At 37.6% G+C, this 24,322-nt stretch overlaps 1 protein-coding gene across 1 annotated transcript in view; it reads left to right on the forward strand.

Annotated features, from left to right (window-relative positions):
* The window catches only part of LOC140157951 (uncharacterized), a 62,164-nt gene extending 38,527 nt beyond the window's left edge, over positions 1-23,637 (forward strand). Inside the window, exons 24-34 of the mRNA XM_072181198.1 lie at positions 4,047-4,266; positions 9,403-9,627; positions 10,160-10,340; positions 11,392-11,530; positions 13,614-13,728; positions 14,019-14,195; positions 14,658-14,723; positions 15,450-15,703; positions 22,162-22,388; positions 22,768-22,880; positions 23,069-23,637. Coding sequence (XP_072037299.1) covers positions 4,047-4,266; positions 9,403-9,627; positions 10,160-10,340; positions 11,392-11,530; positions 13,614-13,728; positions 14,019-14,195; positions 14,658-14,723; positions 15,450-15,703; positions 22,162-22,388; positions 22,768-22,880; positions 23,069-23,145 — 1,794 coding nt within the window. The 3' untranslated portion in view covers positions 23,146-23,637. The remainder of the gene's footprint in view (positions 1-4,046; positions 4,267-9,402; positions 9,628-10,159; positions 10,341-11,391; positions 11,531-13,613; positions 13,729-14,018; positions 14,196-14,657; positions 14,724-15,449; positions 15,704-22,161; positions 22,389-22,767; positions 22,881-23,068) is intronic.
* Positions 23,638-24,322: the final 685 nt, after the last annotated feature.

Raw genomic sequence — 24,322 nt, forward strand, 5'->3', positions numbered from 1 at the left:
AACGTGTATGCCTATCCATAATTTGAACCAAATCCGTTGATAGTAAGCTTTCCAAAATGAAGTGAATTTGAAAATAGGCATGGCGCTTTAATGTAGTAAAAAATTTTAAACACTATAGCAACAAAGGTTTCCCTTTGGCTCAGAATAAAACGATTACTAAAATAAGAATTCTTAGACCTTTACCTATAAGATGCACTGTGAATCTTCCTACGATATTTATTTTCAGGAAAAAAATCATTTTGAATGAGTACGTGCATCAAATTTGAGGACATATTTCGTTAAAACTTAGCGTAGCTTTAACTACGCCACCATCGAATTAGTGATTGGACGCACTTACTTGTCTCCAGGGATTTTTCGTCTGCTGAAACCCACTAACACGGACAGGGGGGGCATTACTTTACCAATTTTTTTTTTAATGCACCCCAAAACCGTGGCATATACTCGTATATCATCAAACTGAGTCCCCCCGTACCAATGGTGACGCGATGACGTCAATATTTAGGATATCTTGGCCCCGCCACCTTTAATTAGTGAAAAGTGAGATTAGGTAGTGTCGTTGCCCATTTAATTATACGAGGTTAATACAGTGCCTTCGTTCAAGTTATCATCCGATCGGGACTTAGAGACTTTGAACTCCTTTATCAAATTTATGTTCGACATAGCCTAACATGTTCATGTTTGTTGTATATATATCCTATTGAATATTTTATTGTACTTTATGGACCCTGGAATAACGAAAACTTTTTTAGGCCTCATTAGCCTACTGCTAAAAAACTGGGGAAAAAATCATACAAGCATTATCTTGACGCAATTATTATTATTATTCACTATATTTTATTTTTAATTTGACCACTTTTTCGAAATGTTCACCAAAAACGGGTTGAAAATGCTCAATTTCGGAGAAAATCATAAAATAGCACGATTTTGAATACTTTTGGTTAAAATTAAAAATGTATTGGTTCCAAACTTGCACATTTTAACTGTATCTATCAAGACTTAGCATTACTTTATTTCAATAAAGGTTTTTTTTTCGATTGATTTTTGAAATATTATTATTATAGCTGTTCACTTTATTATAAACAGTTTTTGGAAAAAGATTTGGAATACAATAATTGGATCAACAAAAAAACCAACGCATGCCGTATTGCCGTTCATCATTGCCCCATGGTAGACCTATATTAAGGTTAGCGACTATTTTAAACTGTTGCGATTTGGTAGTTCACAGCATCTTGCGAATGGTAGTAAGCTTTGGCAAAAATTGCATTGGTCATTTCATAGCGAGCGTGTATAAATTTGAATATCACAGATACTTTTGTAGGTCATGTGATTCTTGAATTATTTTGTAAAAAGGGCTGAATCAACAACACTTTTGTAAAATGTGCATAACTCATTAAAGGTGGGTTATCTGATTGACAGCCTCATCCCCCCCCCCACTTTACCCCCATCAAAATGCTGATTTTGGTATCAGGTGAAAGCTCAGGTGCTCGGTATCGGTATATTTCCAGAGAATCAACAAAAAACTGTCGAATTAGTCTCGACTGTGGTATACCACGTTTTAGACTGATTCAACAGTTTTTTGATGATATCTTCAGAAATGCACCAATTTGGAACTCCTAATTTCAATATGTTAATGAGAAAAATAGAATCTCTCATTTGATATCAATTTATTACATGCTCATGATGGTTATCTTATTATTAATAAAAGCATTGTATACTAGTATTATGCTGTATAAATGTCAGTAATTCCATAAGAAATTAGTCACATTTACAAGGAACATTTATGTGCTCTTTTTTTACGAATGTTTCAAAGGGAAGACATGTTATCATGGTTATGTTATACTTAAGTTTTAAGGTTATTAATTATTTTAAACTGTTGTGATTTGGTAGTTCACATCATCTTACGAATGGTAGTGAGCTTTGGCAAAAAATGCATTGCTCAATTCATGGCGAGCGTGTAGAAGAATTAAAATATCACAAATATACTTTTATAGGTGCTGCGGTTCTTGAGTTACGTTGTAAAGAGGGCTGAAACAACAACACTTTTGTAAAACATGCATAACTCATTAACAACAATAAATTAAGCAAGTTTGCAAATTATACGATTTGTAGAATGAGCTTTTGTAAAACATCAAGGTGTTAATTTTCAATAATATATTGATCTAGATAATGAAAATCGATTTTTAGGTTGCTTCGACCAACAATACCTCGTCTACTCTTAAAGAATTCGATTTTTCAAATATATTAGGTCACCTTCCTTTAATAACAATAAATCAAGCACGTTTTTTTTTCCAAAATATATCATTTGTAGAATGAACTTTTGCAAAACATCAAAGTGTTATTTTTCGATAAATATATTAATTTAAATAATAAATTTTTTTTGGCTGTTTCGACCAACAATACGTCGTGTACCCTTAATTAAATTCACACATTTAAGGCGAGTCGGAGCAGTACCTGAACTAGCGATGGTTGTGTTCAAATATTGAGAGAACTAAAGCCCCACATCATCTACAGGTAAAGGTATGAGTTAAATACATGTAAGATCCTTAGGCTCATTGTAATGGGTTTAATTTTGCCCCATGTGCATGATTTTTCCTGACAGGGGTGACATACATGTAGTGAAAGGTAACTGCAATACATATGGAAATACAAATGTGACTAGCATAGCTTCCTTGGCTCATTTCACAAGATCAATGTGTTGCTCTGCAGAAATAAACTGTACATTATTTAAGCAGTTACCAAAACTGGACAAATATGACCGAAGACTCCCACTCGCCTTAAGTTAAGATGTCAGGATTTAAGATTCTAACATGGAATAATGCTATGCTGCAATGGTTATGTCATACGTAAGTTTTAAGGTTATTAATTATTTTAAACTGTTGTGATTTGGTAGTTCACATCATCTTACGAATGGTAGTGAGCTTTGGCAAAAAATGCATTGCTCAATTCATGGCGAGCGTGTAGAAGAATTAAAATATCACAAATATACTTTTATAGGTGCTGCGGTTCTTGAGTTACGTTGTAAAGAGGGCTGAAACAACAACACTTTTGTAAAACATGCATAACTCATTAACAACAATAAATTAAGCAAGTTTGCAAATTATACGATTTGTAGAATGAGCTTTTGTAAAACATCAAGGTGTTAATTTTCAATAATATATTGATCTAGATAATGAAAATCGATTTTTAGGTTGCTTCGACCAACAATACCTCGTCTACTCTTAAAGAATTCGATTTTTCAAATATATTAGGTCACCTTCCTTTAATAACAATAAATCAAGCACGTTTTTTTTCCAAAATATATCATTTGTAGAATGAACTTTTGCAAAACATCAAAGTGTTATTTTTCGATAAATATATTAATTTAAATAATACATTTTTTTTGGCTGTTTCGACCAACAATACGTCGTGTACCCTTAATTAAATTCACACATTTAAGGCGAGTCGGAGCAGTACCTGAACTAGCGATGGTTGTGTTCAAATATTGAGAGAACTAAAGCCCCACATCTACAGGTAAAGGTATGAGTTAAATACATGTAAGATCCTTAGGCTCATTGTAATGGGTTTAATTTTGCCCCATGTGCATGATTTTTCCTGACAGGGGTGACATACATGTAGTGAAAGGTAACTGCAATACATATGGAAATATAAATATGACCAGCATAGCTTCCTTGGCTCATTTCACAAGATCAATGTGTTGCTCTGCAGAAATAAACTGTACATTATTTAAGCAGTTACCAAAACTGGACAAATATGACCGAAGACTCCCACTCGCCTTAAGTTAAGATGTCAGGATTTAAGATTCTAACATGGAATAATGCTATGCTGCAAAAATCTGATAAATGCATGATTGCATAAAAAATATCCGATTGTATGAAAACATACATGACAAACAAAATGTATATCTTGCATGGCCATTGGTAATTATTGTAGGTCCACCTTCAAAGTGTGCATGGCTTAGTCTGATCGATCAAGTTTAGTCATATCATAGAGTCATTTCCACTCCTGCCAGTATGAGCAATTCTCTGGTCAGACAGAACATAGCGTAGATCCTAATTATGGCATTTCGACAAGCATTATTTGTCACCGTGTATTTATTGCCTTTTGCATTAGTACACAGCAGTGATCAGATTAATTTAAAACCTCATTCCAACATTTACCTGCCTTATGCCTATGATCCTGACGGAATAACTGGATTGTATGGAATAGATAAAGCTGCTGTGGAACAAAGTGCATATGACAGGTCTACTGGAATAGTTTATGCTGCTGGTAAGTTGAATCTGTTTATGTCAATATTCGAATATTTTTAAACCGTAGGTATACAGTGCGTGAGCGGGGGAGGGTTGTGGGTGTTGTGTGTGGGGTGCGCATGCTTGATGTGAAAAAAAACCCCACCACCACACATGCCCTGAGACTATAAAAGTAGGCCTATACCTGAATTAGTCTCAGCACCAGTGCCGTAGCACTGGCCATGATTGGGGAGGCTACCGGCCTGATTGCGAGGGGCACATGCCGTTTTTCGGCAGTTTTGAATCTATGGGATTTCTAGATTTTCAAATCGATTGGGGTAGGCACGTGCCCCTATGACAATACGCCACTGACATATGCTCATATTTAGTTGAAGAAGCAGATTGTTAAATAAAGTTAAGTTTTTACACTTACATTAAGCTCTGAGCATACATTAACACGTAATCGACTCGTAATGTGCCCACGTGAATGTGACACTCGTGTTGTGATGCGCAACACGCACGCATGTCAATACATTTTCAGCGTCATCATATCTGAGGCCAGAAAAATTAAGCTGAGTAGTTTGTACTATCTACACTAGGCTACTCAAAAAATTAAACGATCAAACTTTTCAAACTTTGCCTTTGAAAATTTTAACCCTGTGTGAATATTCAAACAAAGATACAAGTCTTTTTGATCATTTACTTGTGAATAATTATTGTGTTTTTATTTACTTTGAAAATTGTATGTATGTATGTATGCATGTTGATAATTGTCGTTTTCAAGATTTGTAAATGTGTAGCAGGGCCCCATCAGCTATATGGCTGAATTGGGCTACCCTGGATTAAAAAGAATAAAATAAAAAATATCAATGACCAAATTGACCTTAATGATTGTATAAGGCAGAACACCTTCATGCCTGGTTAAGTACCGAAAAGTATAACCCTACCGCTCCCCATCCTTTTGTTTTCGGATGGAGCGAGCGGTCACTGGGTTTTCAGCGGTTCTTGAAGTATAGATGACCCGATGCAATAAAGCTAAACCAACCAGAACGGTATAACAATTTCTTCGCTCGGATAATATAATAGAGCGTAATATGGCTGTATATTATGCCAAAATGGAAAGGTTGCTGCAATAACAATTGATTTCGCAGTACTTATACGATTAGAGAGCCGGGGGGGGTTCTTAGATTTATTTTGAACGGGGGTGGGGGGTACAGCTCCAGCCTCAAAACCCATACCCACTTCTGTAATTTTGCAGGAAAAGGGTACCTAAGGATTTTTCTTCAAATGTGGACCCATGTCGAAGGGTTTCTAACTCTTCCGGCGTTGAATTCGGGGTTGAATTAATCGAATTGAATCCCGGGAATCGTATTCAGGTTGATATTGAAAAACGTCGTCAGAACGATGTGCTCAAATCTGACTCACTGCTAAGGGCTAGTGTCAAAAACAGGACCAATGTGTAAGGATTTTTCAGTTGAAAAGCCTACCCATGGCTAAGAATTTCTCATGAAAAACTGACCCATTGGAGCGGCACGTCCCCGTATGCCTGACATACATGAGTAGCCCCCCCGGGTTAGAGAGTTCGCGAAATGCGGTTCAAAAGCACAAACTTCAACTACACGTCTATATTCGCCAGCGAAGTGGTTCGTAACTCCCTGATAACTGGATCACGCACCTTTTGACTTTGGTTGAACATGCCATAGACTTTGTGTTGTGATCATTTCGATCGTGGTGCAGAACTCAAAAGCGTGATCCTATTGACATGGTGATAATCGGATTACACATATAACACTTCGCTGGCGAATTATAGAGGATCATCTATTCAAAACCACTATCAGTGCCATGAAAGCCTCTATAAGTCGAACCCCGGGGGGCAACTCCAACGAGGTGACGCGTATGTAGGGCTGTTAAGACCCATTCAGCATCGCTGTCACCCAAAGACCCCATATTTTTTTACGAACACATGCTCTGTCACCGCCCGAAGACCCCCTATTTTTCCATTTGATCTGTTACCCAAAGACCCTTACAAGTTCAATTTGAACATCAACTTTCATTTTTCACTGATTGGTTACTTATGTTGAAAAAACAATGAAATTTGAAGCCATTTAGAACTAGAAATTCGATTTTCAACGTGCAACTTTCAAGGTTTTTGTGGCACTGTTTCGGCTCTCACCCAAAGATTCCATTTAAAAAAGAGGTCATGTTCTCACCCAATGACCCCATATTTTTTACATTTTGCTCTCACCGAATGCCAAAAATCATGCTCTCATCCAATGACCCCATATTTTTTACATTTTGCTCTCACCGAAAGCCCTTAGTGCGAAAGTGCCAGCCCTACACCTATATCCATTTCATATTGAAGTACCCTCCCCCAGGAGTCGAACATGTCGAAGTTAATATGAAAATCTATTCGCCGTAGAAGTGATGATGTAACAGGATTAACTAACATAGCAATATAATAGGTTAACATTTTTGAATAAGATCGCACTACACTAGTACGTTCACGCGGTACCTCTGCATTGAACCATAGATGTCAAATAAACATAAAAACCTGGATCGTAATTCTATAAAATATTCATATCATGCTCACATCACTCCCACCTGTCATGCATGTAAGATTAGTATCTTTGAAAAGAGCGGTATTGCAGACATACACAGGTGATGAGTGCAACTTGCTTGTAGTGCAGGGCGATATATTCAAAAATTGTTTTTACCTATTGCTATGGTATATTTATCCTGTTACATCATCACTTCTACGGCGAAAATCTACGGTGAGCAGTAAATTATGCACGAAAATACGTCAATTTTTAAAGAACAATAGTTTTCCTCTTGCAGTACAAAATATTTCCTCTTGCAGTACAAAATTACAAGTTATCTATTATCTAGTTAAAACAACAATCATTGGAAATCACGTTTGGTTTAGGTAAAAAACATGCCGCAAATTGTTGAAAATTAGCGATTGATTTGGGTTAAAATATTTGTGGTTTCACACGTCAAGCTTGGTTTATACTTGTGTATATGATCATGACGTAAAACAAATCAGTTTGCGAAATGCAGTTTTATGAAACCTTCAACGGCAAGGGGAATAAGTTCACGTACGATTGGTTTGTTTTTACTGGAGCTAGCAGTGTAGGATACTTCTGGGCATGGACGTAGCTAAAGGAACCCATGGACATCGACAAGGAGCAATACGGGCCCTTTTAAGGGGGTACTACACCCCTCAATAAATTTGTGTCTAGTTTTGCATTTTTCTCAAAAACTAATAACACATTGGTAACAAAAGTTATGTATATTATAGGGGCAAGGAATACAATTACTACACTGGAATTTCAGTGACCAAAGACAAGCGGTTTGTTATTTATGATAAGAAATAAGGTACCGCTAGGATGTACCTCGTTTCCTATCATATATACTGAACCGCTTGTCTTGAGTCACTGAAATTTCAGTGTAGTAATTGAATTCCTTGCCCCAATAATATACATAACTTTTATTACCAGTGTGTTATTATTTTTTGAGAAAATGCAAAACTAGTCACAATTTACCACAGGGTGTAGTACCCCTTAACATCTCCTTTATTAAGCCTTATCCCTAAGGGATAACCCGAAAGTTCCACGAAGTCCTATAAACGAAAGTCATTTCTTTACTAGGCTCAACCCCTCCCCTCCCTCTAACGTAATTTAATATCGAACGAATAAGAAACTAAGTGACCCAAACTAATATAGTTTAATTAGCCACAAACATGATGAATTGGCAAATGGCTATTTGCGACTCACTTTTCTATATTTATAATCTTTTACATGAATTTTAAGACCGCTGTTAAATATATTAACATTTTCACACTTTAAATTAAATAATTAACACACAGGAAACAAGAGGCAAGCATTTTGAATCTTTGTTGTTGGGTTTTGTATAAGACTGTGAATAATGTCAATGGTTAACGTATATATTTATCTGTTATTGATGATGAGAGTGTCATCCATGTAAAGCAGGGGTAGGCCACCTTTTTAATACGCCGTGCTAGAAATAAACAATGAAAAACTGCATGGGCTACACATTTGTATTTTCTAAGTGCACTATTAAAATCATTTACAATAATTCAATTTGCTACCTATTTTGTCTGAATTGATTTTGTAAACTGTGTAAATTAATTCATTTTTGCTAAAGTCTATAATCCTAGGACAAAATTTGTGGTTATGAAATTTTAAACTTTAATAGTCATTCCATATTTTGATCAAGATAACTAAATTTAATAGTCCTACGTCTACCTGTAAATGTGTAATGAACTTTATTCTTAGCTATACAGAATGCACGGGTCATTAGATCATTATGAAAATTATTTGTCTTATTATTATCAAGTAGTCATGGAAACCAACTACATAAATTCCAGTTATATAAACCATTGTTTGATTGGCGTAACATGAAAAAAAAATAGGTAGGCCTATACCAGAACGAACTTCAAATTTGACGATATTTTTGCTAAACAAACGAATCTGCAAGAAATTTTTGGTACATAAACATTATGTATCCAGAGGTTTCCAGTGGTATAAAAATCTCAACTTTTTTTGTTATAAGTGGGGGTAGGAGGTTGTGGATCACGAAATGCCCTTTTAATCATGTTAAGGGGGTACTACACCCCTGTGGTAAATGTGTGACTATTTTTGCATTTTTCTCATAAAGTAATAACACACTGGTAACAAAAGTTATGTATATTATTGGGGCATGGAATCCAATTACTATACTGACATTTCAGTGACTCAAGACAAGCGGTTCAGTATATATGAGAGGAAATGAGGTACATCCTAGCTGTACCTCTTTTCTTATCATAAATAACGAACCGCTTGTCTTGAGTTACTGAAATTCCAGTGTAGTAATTGGATTCCATGCTCCTATAATATACATAACTTTTGTTACCAGTGTGTTATTAGTTTTGAGAAAATGCAAAAATAGACACAAATTTATCGAGGGGTGTAGTACCCCTTAATGTTCTTTAAAGATCAACGTGCTAAAGGTTTAAACTATTTATAAAGGCAAATTGTCTTGACTGTTACAGTACCCAAAGTGTGTTTCCGCACACAAACACATAAAAACGACACTAAAAAACATCCATAAGCAAAAATGAAGAGCTGATAAAATACCAATGACAATGTTGCTTTCATTCGTTAATTTATAATTACAGGCGCTTCCTACATCCACATTGTTGACTACAACAATGTAACAAATCCAGTTATTATAGACAAGATACCTACGTATAGTAGACCAATCACGGACGCGGAACAGTGTGGGTCAAAGGTCGCATTTACTGTAGAGGCACTTACCCCAGACCAACCTGGAGAGGTTCATGTATATCATGTATACAACAAAATCACTGGCGAATTTAAAATGGCCTACATGCCATTTGCAGGTAAGTGATGATCTGTATACTATCACTGTCTCAAGGGGTAGTCCGATTAAACGGCTCTTTTCAGAACCATATAGGAAAGTTGCATATGATGTCTAATTCAAACACAGATGTCAAAGTATATCAGTCATGTTGTCGGAACCAGTCATGTTGTCGAAACTCATATAAAACACAAATAATAAACATAAAGCTCTAAAGATATTTACAAATCGATAACAAGCAAAGTGTTTAGCTATAGCTCTAGAATCCTGTCTTTGCGTGTGTTATATTAATAAACGGCTCTTTCTTCAGAGACACCATAAGGCGCAATCTGACTATGATACTATGGGACAATCTACACGTAGAACTCCTAAATTATGCACATATGGTAATAATATGTAAATGAATAAACAATACTGTTTATCCCGATCCATATAACTCTTTTGGTCATCCATCCAGTTTTAAACTATAATTAAATTTCAAGGTCATCGCTTTTTAAAGACAATTCTTGTTAAACACATTTCAACGCTTTTGATGTCAAACATCTTTGTTTCAGTTGGTTTTGGTCCTGACATGTTACAATTCACTCCAAACTGTGATACCATTATCGTAGCCAATGAGGCGTCTCCATATGAGACTCAGCAACGCGTCATAGATCCTGAAGGATCAGTTTCCATAATCAAGTTCGGTGATCAGAATTCAGTTTCGACCATCGACTTCAAATCTTTTAATCAAAGGTACGTAAGACCCCGGGGGGTACTCAAGTTTGGTTTTGGTAGGGACGTGCCGCTGAGATTTTGGAAGTAGACCCATAAATATACCAATTTTTCAAGAAATTTGGACGCATTGATATACCAAAAGTCAAAATTTTCGGCCGAATTTACCCAAAATTTTGGCTAGATTAAGGGAAAATTGGGCTGTTTTCCGAAAAAATTGAGAAAATTTTGAAAAAAGGACCCATTCATATACCAAAATAGGCTTTGAAAAAGGGGTCATTGATATACCAGAAGGCTGAAAATGCTACCCATGTTTGCTACCCATTTTGGTAACCATCTTCGATTTTAATGTCAATAACTCGGGGGGGTGGCACTCACTAAAATGGGTGACGGGGATGTGCGGCCACATTGACCCCCATTTTTAAACTACCTCTCACGCAATGACCCCCTGTTTTCTTTTACTGAACTCCCTCTCACCCAATGACCCACTTTTTTGGTTTTCCTGTCACCAAAAGACCCCCTTTTTCAAAAACTTTGGGAAAATTTCTGACTGAATGACCCCGTTTTTCCCATTATTGTTCTTTAAATTTGTCAAAATGTTTCAATTTTTTTCTTCAAATTTTGATGAATTTTTGAAAATTTTGTATCAACTTTTATATTTTGACCCAAAATTTGTCCCAATCTCACTGAATGGCCCCCTTTTTTTGTAAGATTTTCCCCAGTCTCACTGAAAGACCCCCTTTTTATGGGGCCTTCTCACTGAAAGATCCCCCTTTTTTCGGGGTCTAGGCTCTCACCGAAAGACACCTAGTTTCGAACTGCTTTCCGCAGTCAATAATAGTTCTGATATTTTATACAATAACAAATATGAATTCCTTGACCCCTATTATCTATTCAAAGACACAAAAATATTCATCATACCTGCTTAGATAGCTGATACATAGTGATTTATATGCATTTTTGGCGGCCATCTTGGATATCTTGAGTGATATATTACCCAGTTAAAGTTATTTAGTAAATTAAATTCATTCAAAAAGTTCGACATATTTTGTTCATCCTATTGATTCAATAGAGCGGATGAATACGTGATGAAAGGGGTCCGTTGGCACTATAAAGGGCAACTTGGCACACCAGGTACCTTTTCACAAAGTTTGGAACCAGAGTTCGTCACATTAAACGGCAACGGAACTAAAGCCTACATCACTTTACAGGTAATTCATTCTTAGCAAACACTACCGTAATTTATCCATTCTGTATAACGCTCTTGATGACGTGAACGTATCGTGAAAATTACAATTTTGCTATGTCGAAGTATCGAGATAAATTTTTTATCTTGATGGTCGAAGGTTCACTATAGTTGAAAGTAATTGCTCGCTGTGAACGTAACCTGAAATAACCCGATTCTCTGGTACTAACCATATAACCCCATATAACCTATAAGTTAACTCCATTTTTTTTTTAGCGTTGCTGTCACCCAAAGACCCCATATTTCTTTACGAACACATGCTCTGTCACCCGAAGACCCCTTATTTTTCCACTGACTGTTCCGTCACCTAAGACGCTTATTTGAACAGCAACTTTCATTTATCACTGATTTTGTTACTTATTTTGAAAAAACAAAGAAATTTGAAGCCATTTAGAACTTGAAATTCAATGTTCGAGGTTTATGTGGCAATGTTTCGGCACTCACCCAAAGGTTCCATTTTAAAAATATGTCAATCTTTTAACAATTGATGATAGGAATCAATCTAAATAGATTGATATGTATTTTTGTTTTCACTCTAACTCTCTTCGTAGACTGATTTCACTATCTAATAAAGTGTTACTCCTAATGTACTACCAAATGACATGTTTTGCATAATGTTTGGAATGAGATTTCAAACTATTTTAGAGTGAACATTTTCGATCTTTTTTTCAACTGGAAAGGACTTGTCCCTAATTTGGGATGGCAAAAGATTGAAAAACAATGAAAATCAATCCTTTCTACTGAAAATTCAATCGAAAAAGATTTGCCCCTTACTTTAATCGCTAAAAGATTGTGAAAGATTGAGAATCACTCCTTTTGATTGAAAAAAAAAGTTTGACAAATTCAAATCACCCGACTGAATATACAGTCGAAAACTATTTGTCCCTAATTCGGGACGGCGGGATTGAAAATTCAATCTTTTTGATTAAATATTCAATCGGGCAATTTAAGAGAGATGGCCCCATATTTTTTACATTTTGCTCTCAACTAATGCTAAAAATCACGCTCTCATCGAATGACCCCCATATTTTTTACATTTTGCTCTCACCGAATGCCCCTTATATAGGCCTACTTCGAAAGCGTCAGCCCTATATCCATTTCACATTGAAGTGCCCCCCGGGTTAACCCTATTTTATTCGACATAGCGCTGAACCTTCGACATAGCAGGCGGACACCTTATCTTTTGCTGTATCACATACAGGAAATCATTGCTCTGAAAGCATGGCAGGTTTTAATCATGTATTGTCCTATATTCTATACAAAATGCTATGATTCAAAATGATTTGTACATCATTAGTTTATCCTAACTCACCTGTTTAAAGCTTTTCCAGATTAAAATAAAAATTAAAAGAAAATGTCAGTTCCTTGGAAGATTGATTTAATTTAGGACAGACTTAATGTGACGAGAGGGGGCGTAGCGAGCATGCATTGGTTTTTGTTTGTTTGTTTGCTTGTTTGTTTGTTTGTTTGTTTTTTAAACATGACGTACCATTGAGAAAACTTTAACGCTAAGGGCGCACACCACCAAATCACTCCGCGCGAGATATAATGTGGATGAGTTTACGGCACAGAATTAGAGACTCTGTACGGTAAAAAAATCTTTTTACTAGGTATTTTTGTCCTTTCTGTGGACTTGTAAGGGAAAAAAAGCATGTTATAGCTTAAATAAAAATTTTGAGACCTATACATGAACTTGAATCGCCCCCAAAAGTGGCATAACACAAGTTTTGAATAAAGTAGGCCGGGGGAACTTCAATATGAAATGGGCATAATAGGTGTGGGGCTGGCACTTTCCTCTTAGACTCTTTTAAAATCTCTATTGTCTCTCTACATCCAGGTGTAGCACCTTAGTGCAAAGGTTTTGGTTTACGCATTGATTGATCGATCCATCGATTGATTGATCATTCTGGAATTAGTACATAATTTTATGAGTAGGGCCTACTTTGGCCAGTGAGCATTGCTTATTATCAACATTTATACCATGATTATTGTATATCATTCATGACACTGTGGTTAACGGTTACACTATGATATTTGCTTTCGTCAAGGAAAACAACGCAATAGCAGAAGTGAATTTAGAAACCGAAACAATTGATGAAATATATTCTTTGGGCGTGAAAGACTGGAATCGATTACTTTTGGACAGCAGTGACGCAGATCAAGGTAAATATTATTAAGATCATATATAAAAGGAAACTCGCCCATCACTCTAAGACCAAAATGTCAGCCAATTATAATGAGTTGTAACTTTCCAAGCAATTTCGAAGTGCTGGCTACATACTTGCATTTAACCTTTTTCTTCACCACCCCCATTGCTTTTTGCTGAATTAAATTCCTGATAACTGTTCAGACTAGAGACTTAAATTTTGATATTTGATTTGGAAATATTTTAAAATTCAAAGCAAATTCAACAGTTACACCCTACCCTCTTTTAACGATCTATTTTAATATAGGAATTAATTTTCAAAGCTATGACATGTCCAGTCTGCGTATGCCGGATAGTGCAAGGTTTCTGGCGTTTAAAGGAAACGGTTACATAATCACAGCTGATGAAGGCGATACACTTGAGCTTGAACTTCCTGATGGGCGGCAATGGACCGATGTCAAGAGAGGGCGTCGGTTACTTGAAGGTATTTTGTAGTATATATTTTAATGCATGATGTCGTAAATACGTATTGTAGCCGAAAAACACTTAACGAACATCCGTGCCCACCAGATGCATGGAGACTTCACCCCCACTCACCCCTTCCCAGTTCAAATTAAGAGTTCCTTTCAAATGAACTCCCGCCTGATGAACATTCATTGTCCGATTGAGGATTGGCTTGTTTTGCCTTACAAATTCATTTAGAAGACGGGTCCCCATGTTTTATTAAATGTTAGACTAAAGACAATTGAAGGTCTTTGGTGACACCAACGAAGTCATTTTATCATCATGATCATGGCATTTCAGTCTCATTTCGGAAGAGTGCTTTGCTGAAATCCCGTTGGCATGAATTTTTGCCCGAATTCCCTGCGCCAGGGATTCAGAAAAACTTTGGTTGCTCTTGCAAGTTACACAATCGTAATACTGAAACCATTTTATTTCCTTTCAGAAAATCACCTTTCTTCTGATATCGACCAATCTCTGCGAACAGCCCTGGCAGATGACTCGATTTTAGGTAAGCATGGCGGGCGCATGCATTTGAGTATAAAAACCTGTGATGGAGTTAGACTATAACATTCTTACTTTAAGGGGGTACTACACCCCTGCCCAATTGTGTGCCTATTTTTGCATTTTTCTCAAAAATTATAGCGCATTGATGACAAGTAAGATATGTATATTATAGGGGCAAGGACTACAACTACTGCACTGGTAAATTTATTTCAGCACAGACAGCAGTTGTGGAGTTACAGTCAAAAATGAGGGAAACCAGTATTTTTTCAATAAATCAATAACTACTTGCCTTGAGTTGCAGAATTTTCAGTGCAGTAGTTGTAGTCATTGCCCCTATAATATAAATATCTTACTTGTTACCAATGCGTTATAATTGTTGAGAAAAATGCAAAAATATGCACAAAATTGGCCAGGGGTGTAGTACCCCCTTTAAGCCAATGTGGTCTTTATTACAAAAGGTCCAAGTATTCTACATGTTAAGTGGAGTATCAGGATTAGTTGTCTTAAGGGGCAAGACTGTAAGAAATCCCACTGGGCATCATTTTGGTCTGGTCGGTGTTACTGTGATAACTGCATGCGAAGCATAAAAATCGGGAAATTCCCTGACAAATGACAAAAGATACTAAAAAATTACATCCCTCGATTAACACAAGTGAAAAGTAAAGTAAACGGATCATAACTGATAAGTTATAACATTTTCGTCAAAATACTTTTGTTTTTTAATAAAAAGGACGCTTGCAATTTAGCATCATCGATGGGCTAAGCGAAACAGAAGCCAATAAAATAAGCCGCCTACACTTTCCTGGTAGTCGCGGGATTTCCGTCTTTCGTGCAGAAGGCATGTCATTGCTGTGGGATAGTGGTAATCTTGTAGAGACCATTCATGCCAAGGAATATGCAAGCACATTTAATGGTAACACCAAGCCTGACGACCCAGCCAAAGAGAGTCCGAGTGATTTGAAAGACACAAGATCAGATGATCAGGTAAATAAAACAAATTGAAGCATGCTTAGGAAATAAATGTTCTCGGGGCAACCGTCGATGTAACCATCGGACACATGCACAGCTATAAGTAAAAAAAATCATTTTGGATCTAGATCTGTGATCTCGGTATAGGAAACGTGTTTCAATTACATAGTACCTGCTCGACAAGTAATTCATGTGAAATTAGAATTTATTTCATTTGACAAGTTTGCTCAAAAAGGTATACTAAGTATTGATCACTGATTTACAGGAATTCAGTGCATGGACAAGAGACCATCTAGCTGCGGTACCACCAGAAAAGTTGTTACACTTTGCAACTATAGATCAAAATGACAAGTGTTTCTCAAAAACAAATGCTATACGGTACTTCACACACCAATATCTATAGATAACTGATTCTTCAACAACGACATGAGCTGCTTTATCAGCATTTTAGTATAAGACGGCTAATTTATCAACACCGATATCAGCAGTAGATAGTTCCTTCATCAGCAGGTTTGATTATAGCCGGCAACTTCGTGAGATAGTTGCTAGCAATTTCATCCATACCATGTAAGAATCTGTAAGAAGATAGTTACTTCATCAACACCGTTATCAGCAAGAGCTATTACTTTATCAACACCGTTATCAGCAGGAGCTATTACTTCATCAACACCGTTATCAGCAGTAACTATTACTTAATCAACACCGTTATCAGCAGGAGCTATTACTTCATCAACACCGTTATCAGCAGGAGCTATTACTTCATCAACACCGTTATCAGCAGGAGCTATTACTTCATCAACACCGTTATCAGCAGGAGCTATTACTTCATCAACACCGTTATCAGCAGGAGTTATTACTTCATCAAACCGTTATCAGCAGGAGCTATTGCTTCATCAACACCGTTATCAGCAGGAGCTATTACTTCATCAAACCGTTATAAGCAGGAGATATTACTTCATCATCACCGTTATCAGCAAGAGCTATTACTTCATCAACACCGTTATCAGCAGGAGCTATTACTTCATCAAACCGTTATCAGCAGGAGCTATTACTTCATCAACACCGTTATCAGCAGGAGCTATTACTTCATCAACACCGTTATCAGCAGGAGCTATTACTTCATCAACACCGTTATCAGCAGGAGCTATTACTTCATCAACACCGTTATCAGCAGGAGCTATTACTTTATCAACACCGTTATCAGCAGGAGCTATTACTTCATAAACACCGTTATCAGCAGGAGTTATTACTTCATCAAACCGTTATCAGCAGGAGCTATTGCTTCATCAACACCGTTATCAGCAGGAGCTATTGCTTCATCAACACCGTTATCGGCAGGAGCTATTACTTCATCAACACCTTTATCAGCAGGAGCTATTACTTCATCAATACCGTTATCAGCAGGAGCTATTACTTCATCAACACCGTTATCAGCAGGAGCTATTACTTCATCAACACCTTTATCAGCAGGAGCTATTACTTCATAAACACCGTTATCAGCAGGAGCTATTACTTCATCAACACCGTTATCAGCAGGAGCTATTGCTTCATCAACACCGTTATCAGCAGGAGCTATTACTTCATCAACACCTTTATCAGCAGGAGCTATTACTTCATCAATACCGTTATCAGCAGGAGCTATTGCTTCATCAACACCGTTATCAGCAGGAGCTATTACTTCATCAACACCATTATCAGCAGGAGATATTACTTCATCAACACCGTTTTCAGTAGGAGCTATTACTTCCTCAACACCGTTATCAGCAGGAGCTATTACTTCATCAACACCGTTATCAGCACGAGCTCTTACTTCATCAACACCGTTATCAGCACGAGCTATTACTTCATCAACACCGTTGTCAGCAGGAGCTATTACTTCATCAACACCGTTATCAGAAGGAGCTATTACTTCATCAACACCGTTATCAGCAGGAGCTATTACTTCATCAACACCGTTGTCAGCAGGAGCTAGTACTTCATCAACACCGTTATCAGCAGGAGCTATTACTTCATCAACACCGTTATCAGCAGGAGCTATTACTTCATCAACACCGTTGTCAGCAGGAGCTATATTACTTCATCAACACCGTTATCAGCAGGAGCTATTACTTCTTCAACACCGTTATCAGCAGGAGCTATTACTTCATCAACACCGTAATATTACTTCATCAACACCGTTAACAGCAGGAGCTATTACTTCATCAACACCGTTATCAGCAGGAGCTATTACTTCATCAACACCGTTATCAGCAGGAGCTATTACTTCATCAACACCATTATCAGCAGGAGCTATTACTTCATCAACACCGCTATCATCAGGAGATATTACTTCCTCAACACCGTTATCAACAGGAGCTATTACTTCATCAACACCGTTATCAGCAGGAGCTATTACTTTATCAACACCGTAATCAGCAGGAGCTATTACTTCATCAACACCGTTATCAGCAGGAGCTATTACTTCATCAACACCGTTATCAGCAGGAGCTATTACTTCATCAACACCATTATCAGCAGGAGATATTACTTCATCAACACCGTTATCAGCAGGAGCTATTACTTCATCAACACCGTTAACAGCAGGAGCTATTACTTCATCAACACCGTTGTCAGCAGGAGCTAGTACTTCATCAACACCGTTATCAGCAGGAGCTATTACTTCATCAACACCGTTATCAGCAGGAGCTATTACTTCATCAACACCGTTATCAGCAGGAGCTATTACTTCATCAACACCGTTATCAGCAGGAGCTATTACTTCATCAACACCGTTATCAGCAGGAGCTATTACTTCATCAACACCGTTATCAGCAGGAGCTATTACTTCATCAACACCGTTATCAGCAGGAGCTATTACTTCATCAACACCATTATCAGCAGGAGATATTACTTCATCAACACCGTTTTCAGTAGGAGCTATTACTTCCTCAACACCGTTATCAGCAGGAGCTATTACTTCATCAACACCGTTATCAGCACGAGCTCTTACTTCATCAACACCGTTATCAGCACGAGCTATTACTTCATCAACACCGTTGTCAGCAGGAGCTATTACTTCATCAACACCGTTATCAGAAGGAGCTATTACTTCATCAACACCGTTATCAGCAGGAGCTATTACTTCATCAACACCGTTGTCAGCAGGAGCTAGTACTTCATCAACACCGTTATCAGCAGGAGCTATTACTTCATCAACACCGTTATCAGCAGGAGCTATTACTTCATCAACACCGTTGTCAGCAGGAGCTAGTACTTCATCAACACCGTTATCAGCAGGAGCTATTACTTCATCAACACCGTTTTCAGCAGGAGATATTACTTCATCAACACCGTTATCAGCAGGAGATATTACTTCATCAACACCGTTATCAGCAGGAGCTATTACTTCATCAACACCGTTATCAGCAGGAGCTATTACTTCATCAACACCGTTATCAGCAGGAGCTATTACTTCATCAACACCGTTATCAGCAGGAGCTATTACTTCCTCAACACCGTTATCAGCAGGAGCTATTACTTCATCAACACCGTTATCAGCAGGAGCTATTACTTCATCAACACCGTTATCAGCAGTAACTATTACTTCATCAACACCGTTATCAGCAGGAGCTATTACTTCATCAACACCGTTATCAGCAGGAGATATTACTTCATCAACACCGTTATCAGCAGGAGCTATTACTTCATCAACACCGTTATCAGCAGGAGCTATTTCTTCATCAACACCGTTATCAGCAGGAGCTATTACTTCATCAACACCGTAATATTACTTCATCAACACCGTTAACAGTAGGAGCTATTACTTCATCAACACCTTTATCAGCAGGAGCTATTACTTCATCAACACCGTTATCAGCAGTAACTATTACTTCATCAACACCGTTATCAGCAGGAGCTATTACTTCATCAACACCGTTATCAGCAGGAGCTATTACTTCATCAACACCGTTATCAGCAGGAGCTATTACTTCATCAACACCGTTATCAGCAGGAGCTATTGCTTCATCAACACCGTTATCAGCAGGAGCTATTACTTCATCAACACCGTTATCAGCAGGAGCTATTACTTCATCAACACCGTTATCAGCAGGAGCTATTACTTCATCAACACCGTTATCAGCAGGAGCTATTACTTCATCAACACCGTTATCAGCAGGAGCTATTGCTTCATCAACACCGTTATCAGCAGGAGCTATTGCTTCATCAACACCGTTATCAGCAGGAGCTATTACTTCATCAACACCGTTATCAGCAGGAGCTATTACTTCATCAACACCGTTGTCAGCATGAGCTATTACTTCATCAACACCGTTATCAGCAGGAGCTATTGCTTCATCAACACCGTTATCAGCAGGAGCTATTACTTCATCAACACCGTTATCAGCAGGAGCTATTACTTCATCAACACCGTTGTCAGCATGAGCTATTACTTCATAAACACCGTTATCAGCAGGAGCTATTACTTCATCAACACCGTTATCAGCAGGAGTTATTACTTCATCAACACCATTATCAGCAGGAGCTCTTACTTCATCAACACCGTTATCAGCAGGAGCTATTACTTCATCAACACCGTTATCAGCAGGAGCTATTACTTCATCAACACCGTTATCAGCAGGAGCTATTACTTCATCAACACCGTTATCAGCAGGAGCTATTACTTCATCAACACCGTTATCAGCAGGAGCTATTACTTCATCAACACCGTTATCAACAGGAGCTATTACTTCATCAACACCGTTATCAGCAGGAGCTATTACTTCATCAACACCGTTATCAGCAGGAGCTATTACTTCATCAACACCGTTATCAGCAGGAGCTATTACTTCATCAACACCGTTATCAGCAGGAGCTATTACTTCATCAACACCGTAATATAACTTCATCAACACCGTTAACAGCAGGAGCTATTACTTCATCAACACCGTTAACAGCAGGAGCTATTACTTCATCAACACCGTTAACAGCAGGAGCTATTACTTCATCAACACCGTTAACAGTAGGAGCTATTACTTCATCAACACCTTTATCAGCAGGAGCTATTACTTCATCAACACCGTTATCAGCAGTAACTATTACTTCATCAACACCGTTATCAGCAGGAGCTATTACTTCATCAACACCGTTATCAGCAGGAGATATTACTTCATCAACACCGTTATCAGCAGGAGCTATTACTTCATCAACACCGTTATCAGCAGGAGCTATTTCTTCATCAACACCGTTATCAGCAGGAGCTATTACTTCATCAACACCGTTATCAGCAGGAGCTATTACTTCATCAACACCGTTGTCAGCAGGAGCTATTACTTCATCATCACCGTTATCAGCAAGAGCTATTACTTCATCAACACCGCTATCATCAGGAGATATTACTTCCTCAACACCATTATCAGCAGGAGCTCTTACTTCATCAACACCGTTATCAGCAGGAGCTATTACTTCATCAACACCGTTATCAGCAGGAGCTATTACTTCATCAACACCGTTATCAGCAGGAGCTATTACTTCATCAACACCGTTATCAGCAGGAGCTATTACTTCATCAACACCGTTATCAGCAGGAGCTATTACTTCATCAACACCGTTATCAGCAGGAGCTATTACTTCATCAACACCGTTATCAGCAGGAGCTATTACTTCATCAACACCGTTATCAGCAGGAGCTATTACTTCATCAACACCGTTATCAGCAGGAGCTATTACTTCATCAACACCGTTATCATCAGGAGCTATTACTTCATCAACACCGCTATCATCAGGAGCTATTACTTCATCAACACCGTTATCAGCAGGAGCTATTACTTCATCAACACCGTTATCAGCAGGAGCTATTACTTCATCAACACCGCTATCATCAGGAGCTATTACTTCATCAACACCGTTATCAGCAGGAGTTATTACTTCATCAAACCGTTATCAGCAGGAGCTATTGCTTCATCAACACCGTTATCAGCAGGAGCTATTACTTCATCAACACCGTTATCAGCAGGAGCTATTACTTCATCAACACCGTTATCAGCAGGAGCTATTACTTCATCAACACCGTTATCAGCAGGAGCTATTACATCATCAACACCGTTATCAGAAGGAGCTATTACTTCATCAACACCGTTATCAGCAGGAGCTATTACTTCATCAACACCGTTATCAACAGGAGCTATTACTTCATCAACATCGTTATCAGCAGGAGCTAGTAGGCCTACTTCATCAACACCGATGGTAAATTAAATGGACCCAAGTTAATTTGGCCTACTTCATCAATATAATGTGGTGGATTGCCACTTCAACGCAGACATCACCAATGTAGGCCTCACCTAATTCATAAGCACTGATAATATAGCATTTATCAACACCAATGTGCCTTTCTAAGCAGTCAATTTAAGAGCTTTCCATCTCATTTTCTTAGGAGTACTTTTTATAATGGTGATGATTTCTGAATCACGCGCACCCCATTTTATTTTTCAATACAGGGCCCTGAATGTGAATCTTTAGCGATTGGTGAATTAGATGATGGAACTCGTCTTGTATTTGTCGGTGTGGATCGTTCATCATCTATCCTTATATTTAGTGTAGATGAGGTAGGAGCTGAACCAAGGCTGGAATTCCAGTCAATCTTACGTGATGGTGGGGTCGATGATACCTTCAATGTACTACTGGAAAACAGAAATTTAGGCAACTTAGATCCAGAAGACTTAAGGTACGAGCCGACTCTTTTTTCTATATTCTAAAAACACCTTTGTACATAGCCTACATTAATATGAAGAATATTATTTGTTTCCAAAAGGGATTTAATCCACTTGATTGGATTTTCTAAACCACGCTTTCAAATGTAGATTGACATGCTCAATTTCTCTGCTCGTGAATATTGCACTGCGAAATTTAAACATTTCTTTTGTATAGATCAGGTAACTTCAAACCAAGCGATTATGTTGTTCACACTATTATGTAACAAACTGAAATGAAACCGATGCTGCTTGCCGCAAGTATTGATTTTTTAACAAAGATATCGATAATGACGTCAGTCAAGAGCTTAGGCAGGATATTATTGTACCTTCGTTTTTTCCAATACTTTTTAGATTCATTCCGGCTGCATTTAGTCCGACCAACAAACCGTTACTACTTGTAACAAGTGCAGTGAGTGGCACTCTAGCGATGTATGAAGTTGTTAAGGATACTGGACCAGGTTCAGGTATTTAGGTTGATTTTGATATGAAAACCGGATCTTAAAGCCACACTTTAGATGTAGAGATGAGAGTGATAAACATAAACTGTAAATCATTTGCATATAGGCCTAAATCTCTGAAAAATGCCTAAGAAAACCTCCCCTTGTTTTGGAGCCACAAGTCACCATTTTGATGTATTCTGTTTTGATTACAGGCGGAGAAAGCATTCATACGTGGAACGTCGTGATCTTATCAATGTGGCTCATGTGGCTCATTATCGCTAGGCAGTAGGTGGAAGCCCGGGTGGAAGCATAATGATACAATTATCGGGACAGTTACACCTAGGAAATAATGTAAATAGCGCATAGATCCTAAGTTAATGGGCCTCATGTCGGCACAATCGGTGTAGACGCAGTTGAAGAATTCGCAGTATGGACGTGGTCGTGGTTGGCCCGGTGATTGATCAATTAATTTTTGAATAAAAGAATTCAGCGACCTCTCTGATCTAAAAACGTTAATAACCGTGAAGAAATTAAGGATGGCGCTATACCGTATAACGATTGAAGTCGATGGGGTCGGGAGGTGTGTGTAGTAACTCTATAGCTATGCCATTTTTGAATTTATGAAGTAATATAATATTATACAATAATTCTCACTTTTTATGTTTAGCGCCTTATAGGGCCTACTGTACAGTATGCCTATTATTGCGCTCTACAAAATTTTGCTTTTAAAAATACTTCAAAATGTTTCAAATCTTGGCAAACAAGAAAAGTGGTGGTGGTGGTGGTGGTGGTGGTGGTGGTGGTGTTCATGTTCGATTTTACAGCCGTTGAATCTGAGCTGTCCAACGACACGAAAATTTCACGGGGCTGGCCCCTGTTTTTTTAATTGATCAGACCCACATTTATCAATTAAAAAACATAACTAAGTGACTCATTTTTTCTGTATTTGTAACAAGTGAAACATCAGGCCTGATCAAAATGTAGTTGACATTTGAGCATCTGAAGTCGTTGTTTTTTCTCTTAACGTTCCCAGTAAAATATATATGGCTGAGATAGGTTTACTGTAAAAACTGTGGTTAAAGGTTGAAGACTTTTTTGTAATCAATTTGTGAACACATTTTTATAGGTTTTAAAAGCCTGAACACCAATTTCAAATTTCGAGACATGTGTTTATTTCCTAAATTCCTAAACAAATAAAAAAAACTGAGAGAAGTGTCACGTCTAAACACTCTTTTTTGCTCTCTTTGTACTCTTTTTACTTTAACAAAATGCTCACACGTAGCCTACTCTAGTTTTCTAGCAAACTGCAAGTGTCATTTTGGCAATAATAATTTATCATTTGATCAAAGTCATATTTTTGAATATAAATTCTAATGCTTTGACAAATTAACGGTAAAATTCATCTTGAAGGTTTTTGACCTGTAGACCCAATGGTCTGACATCTATAAATTCGCTGACCAACTACA

The sequence above is a fragment of the Amphiura filiformis genome, chromosome 7 (genome assembly GCF_039555335.1).
Source record: "Amphiura filiformis chromosome 7, Afil_fr2py, whole genome shotgun sequence".
NCBI classification, from domain to species: domain Eukaryota; kingdom Metazoa; phylum Echinodermata; class Ophiuroidea; order Amphilepidida; family Amphiuridae; genus Amphiura; species Amphiura filiformis.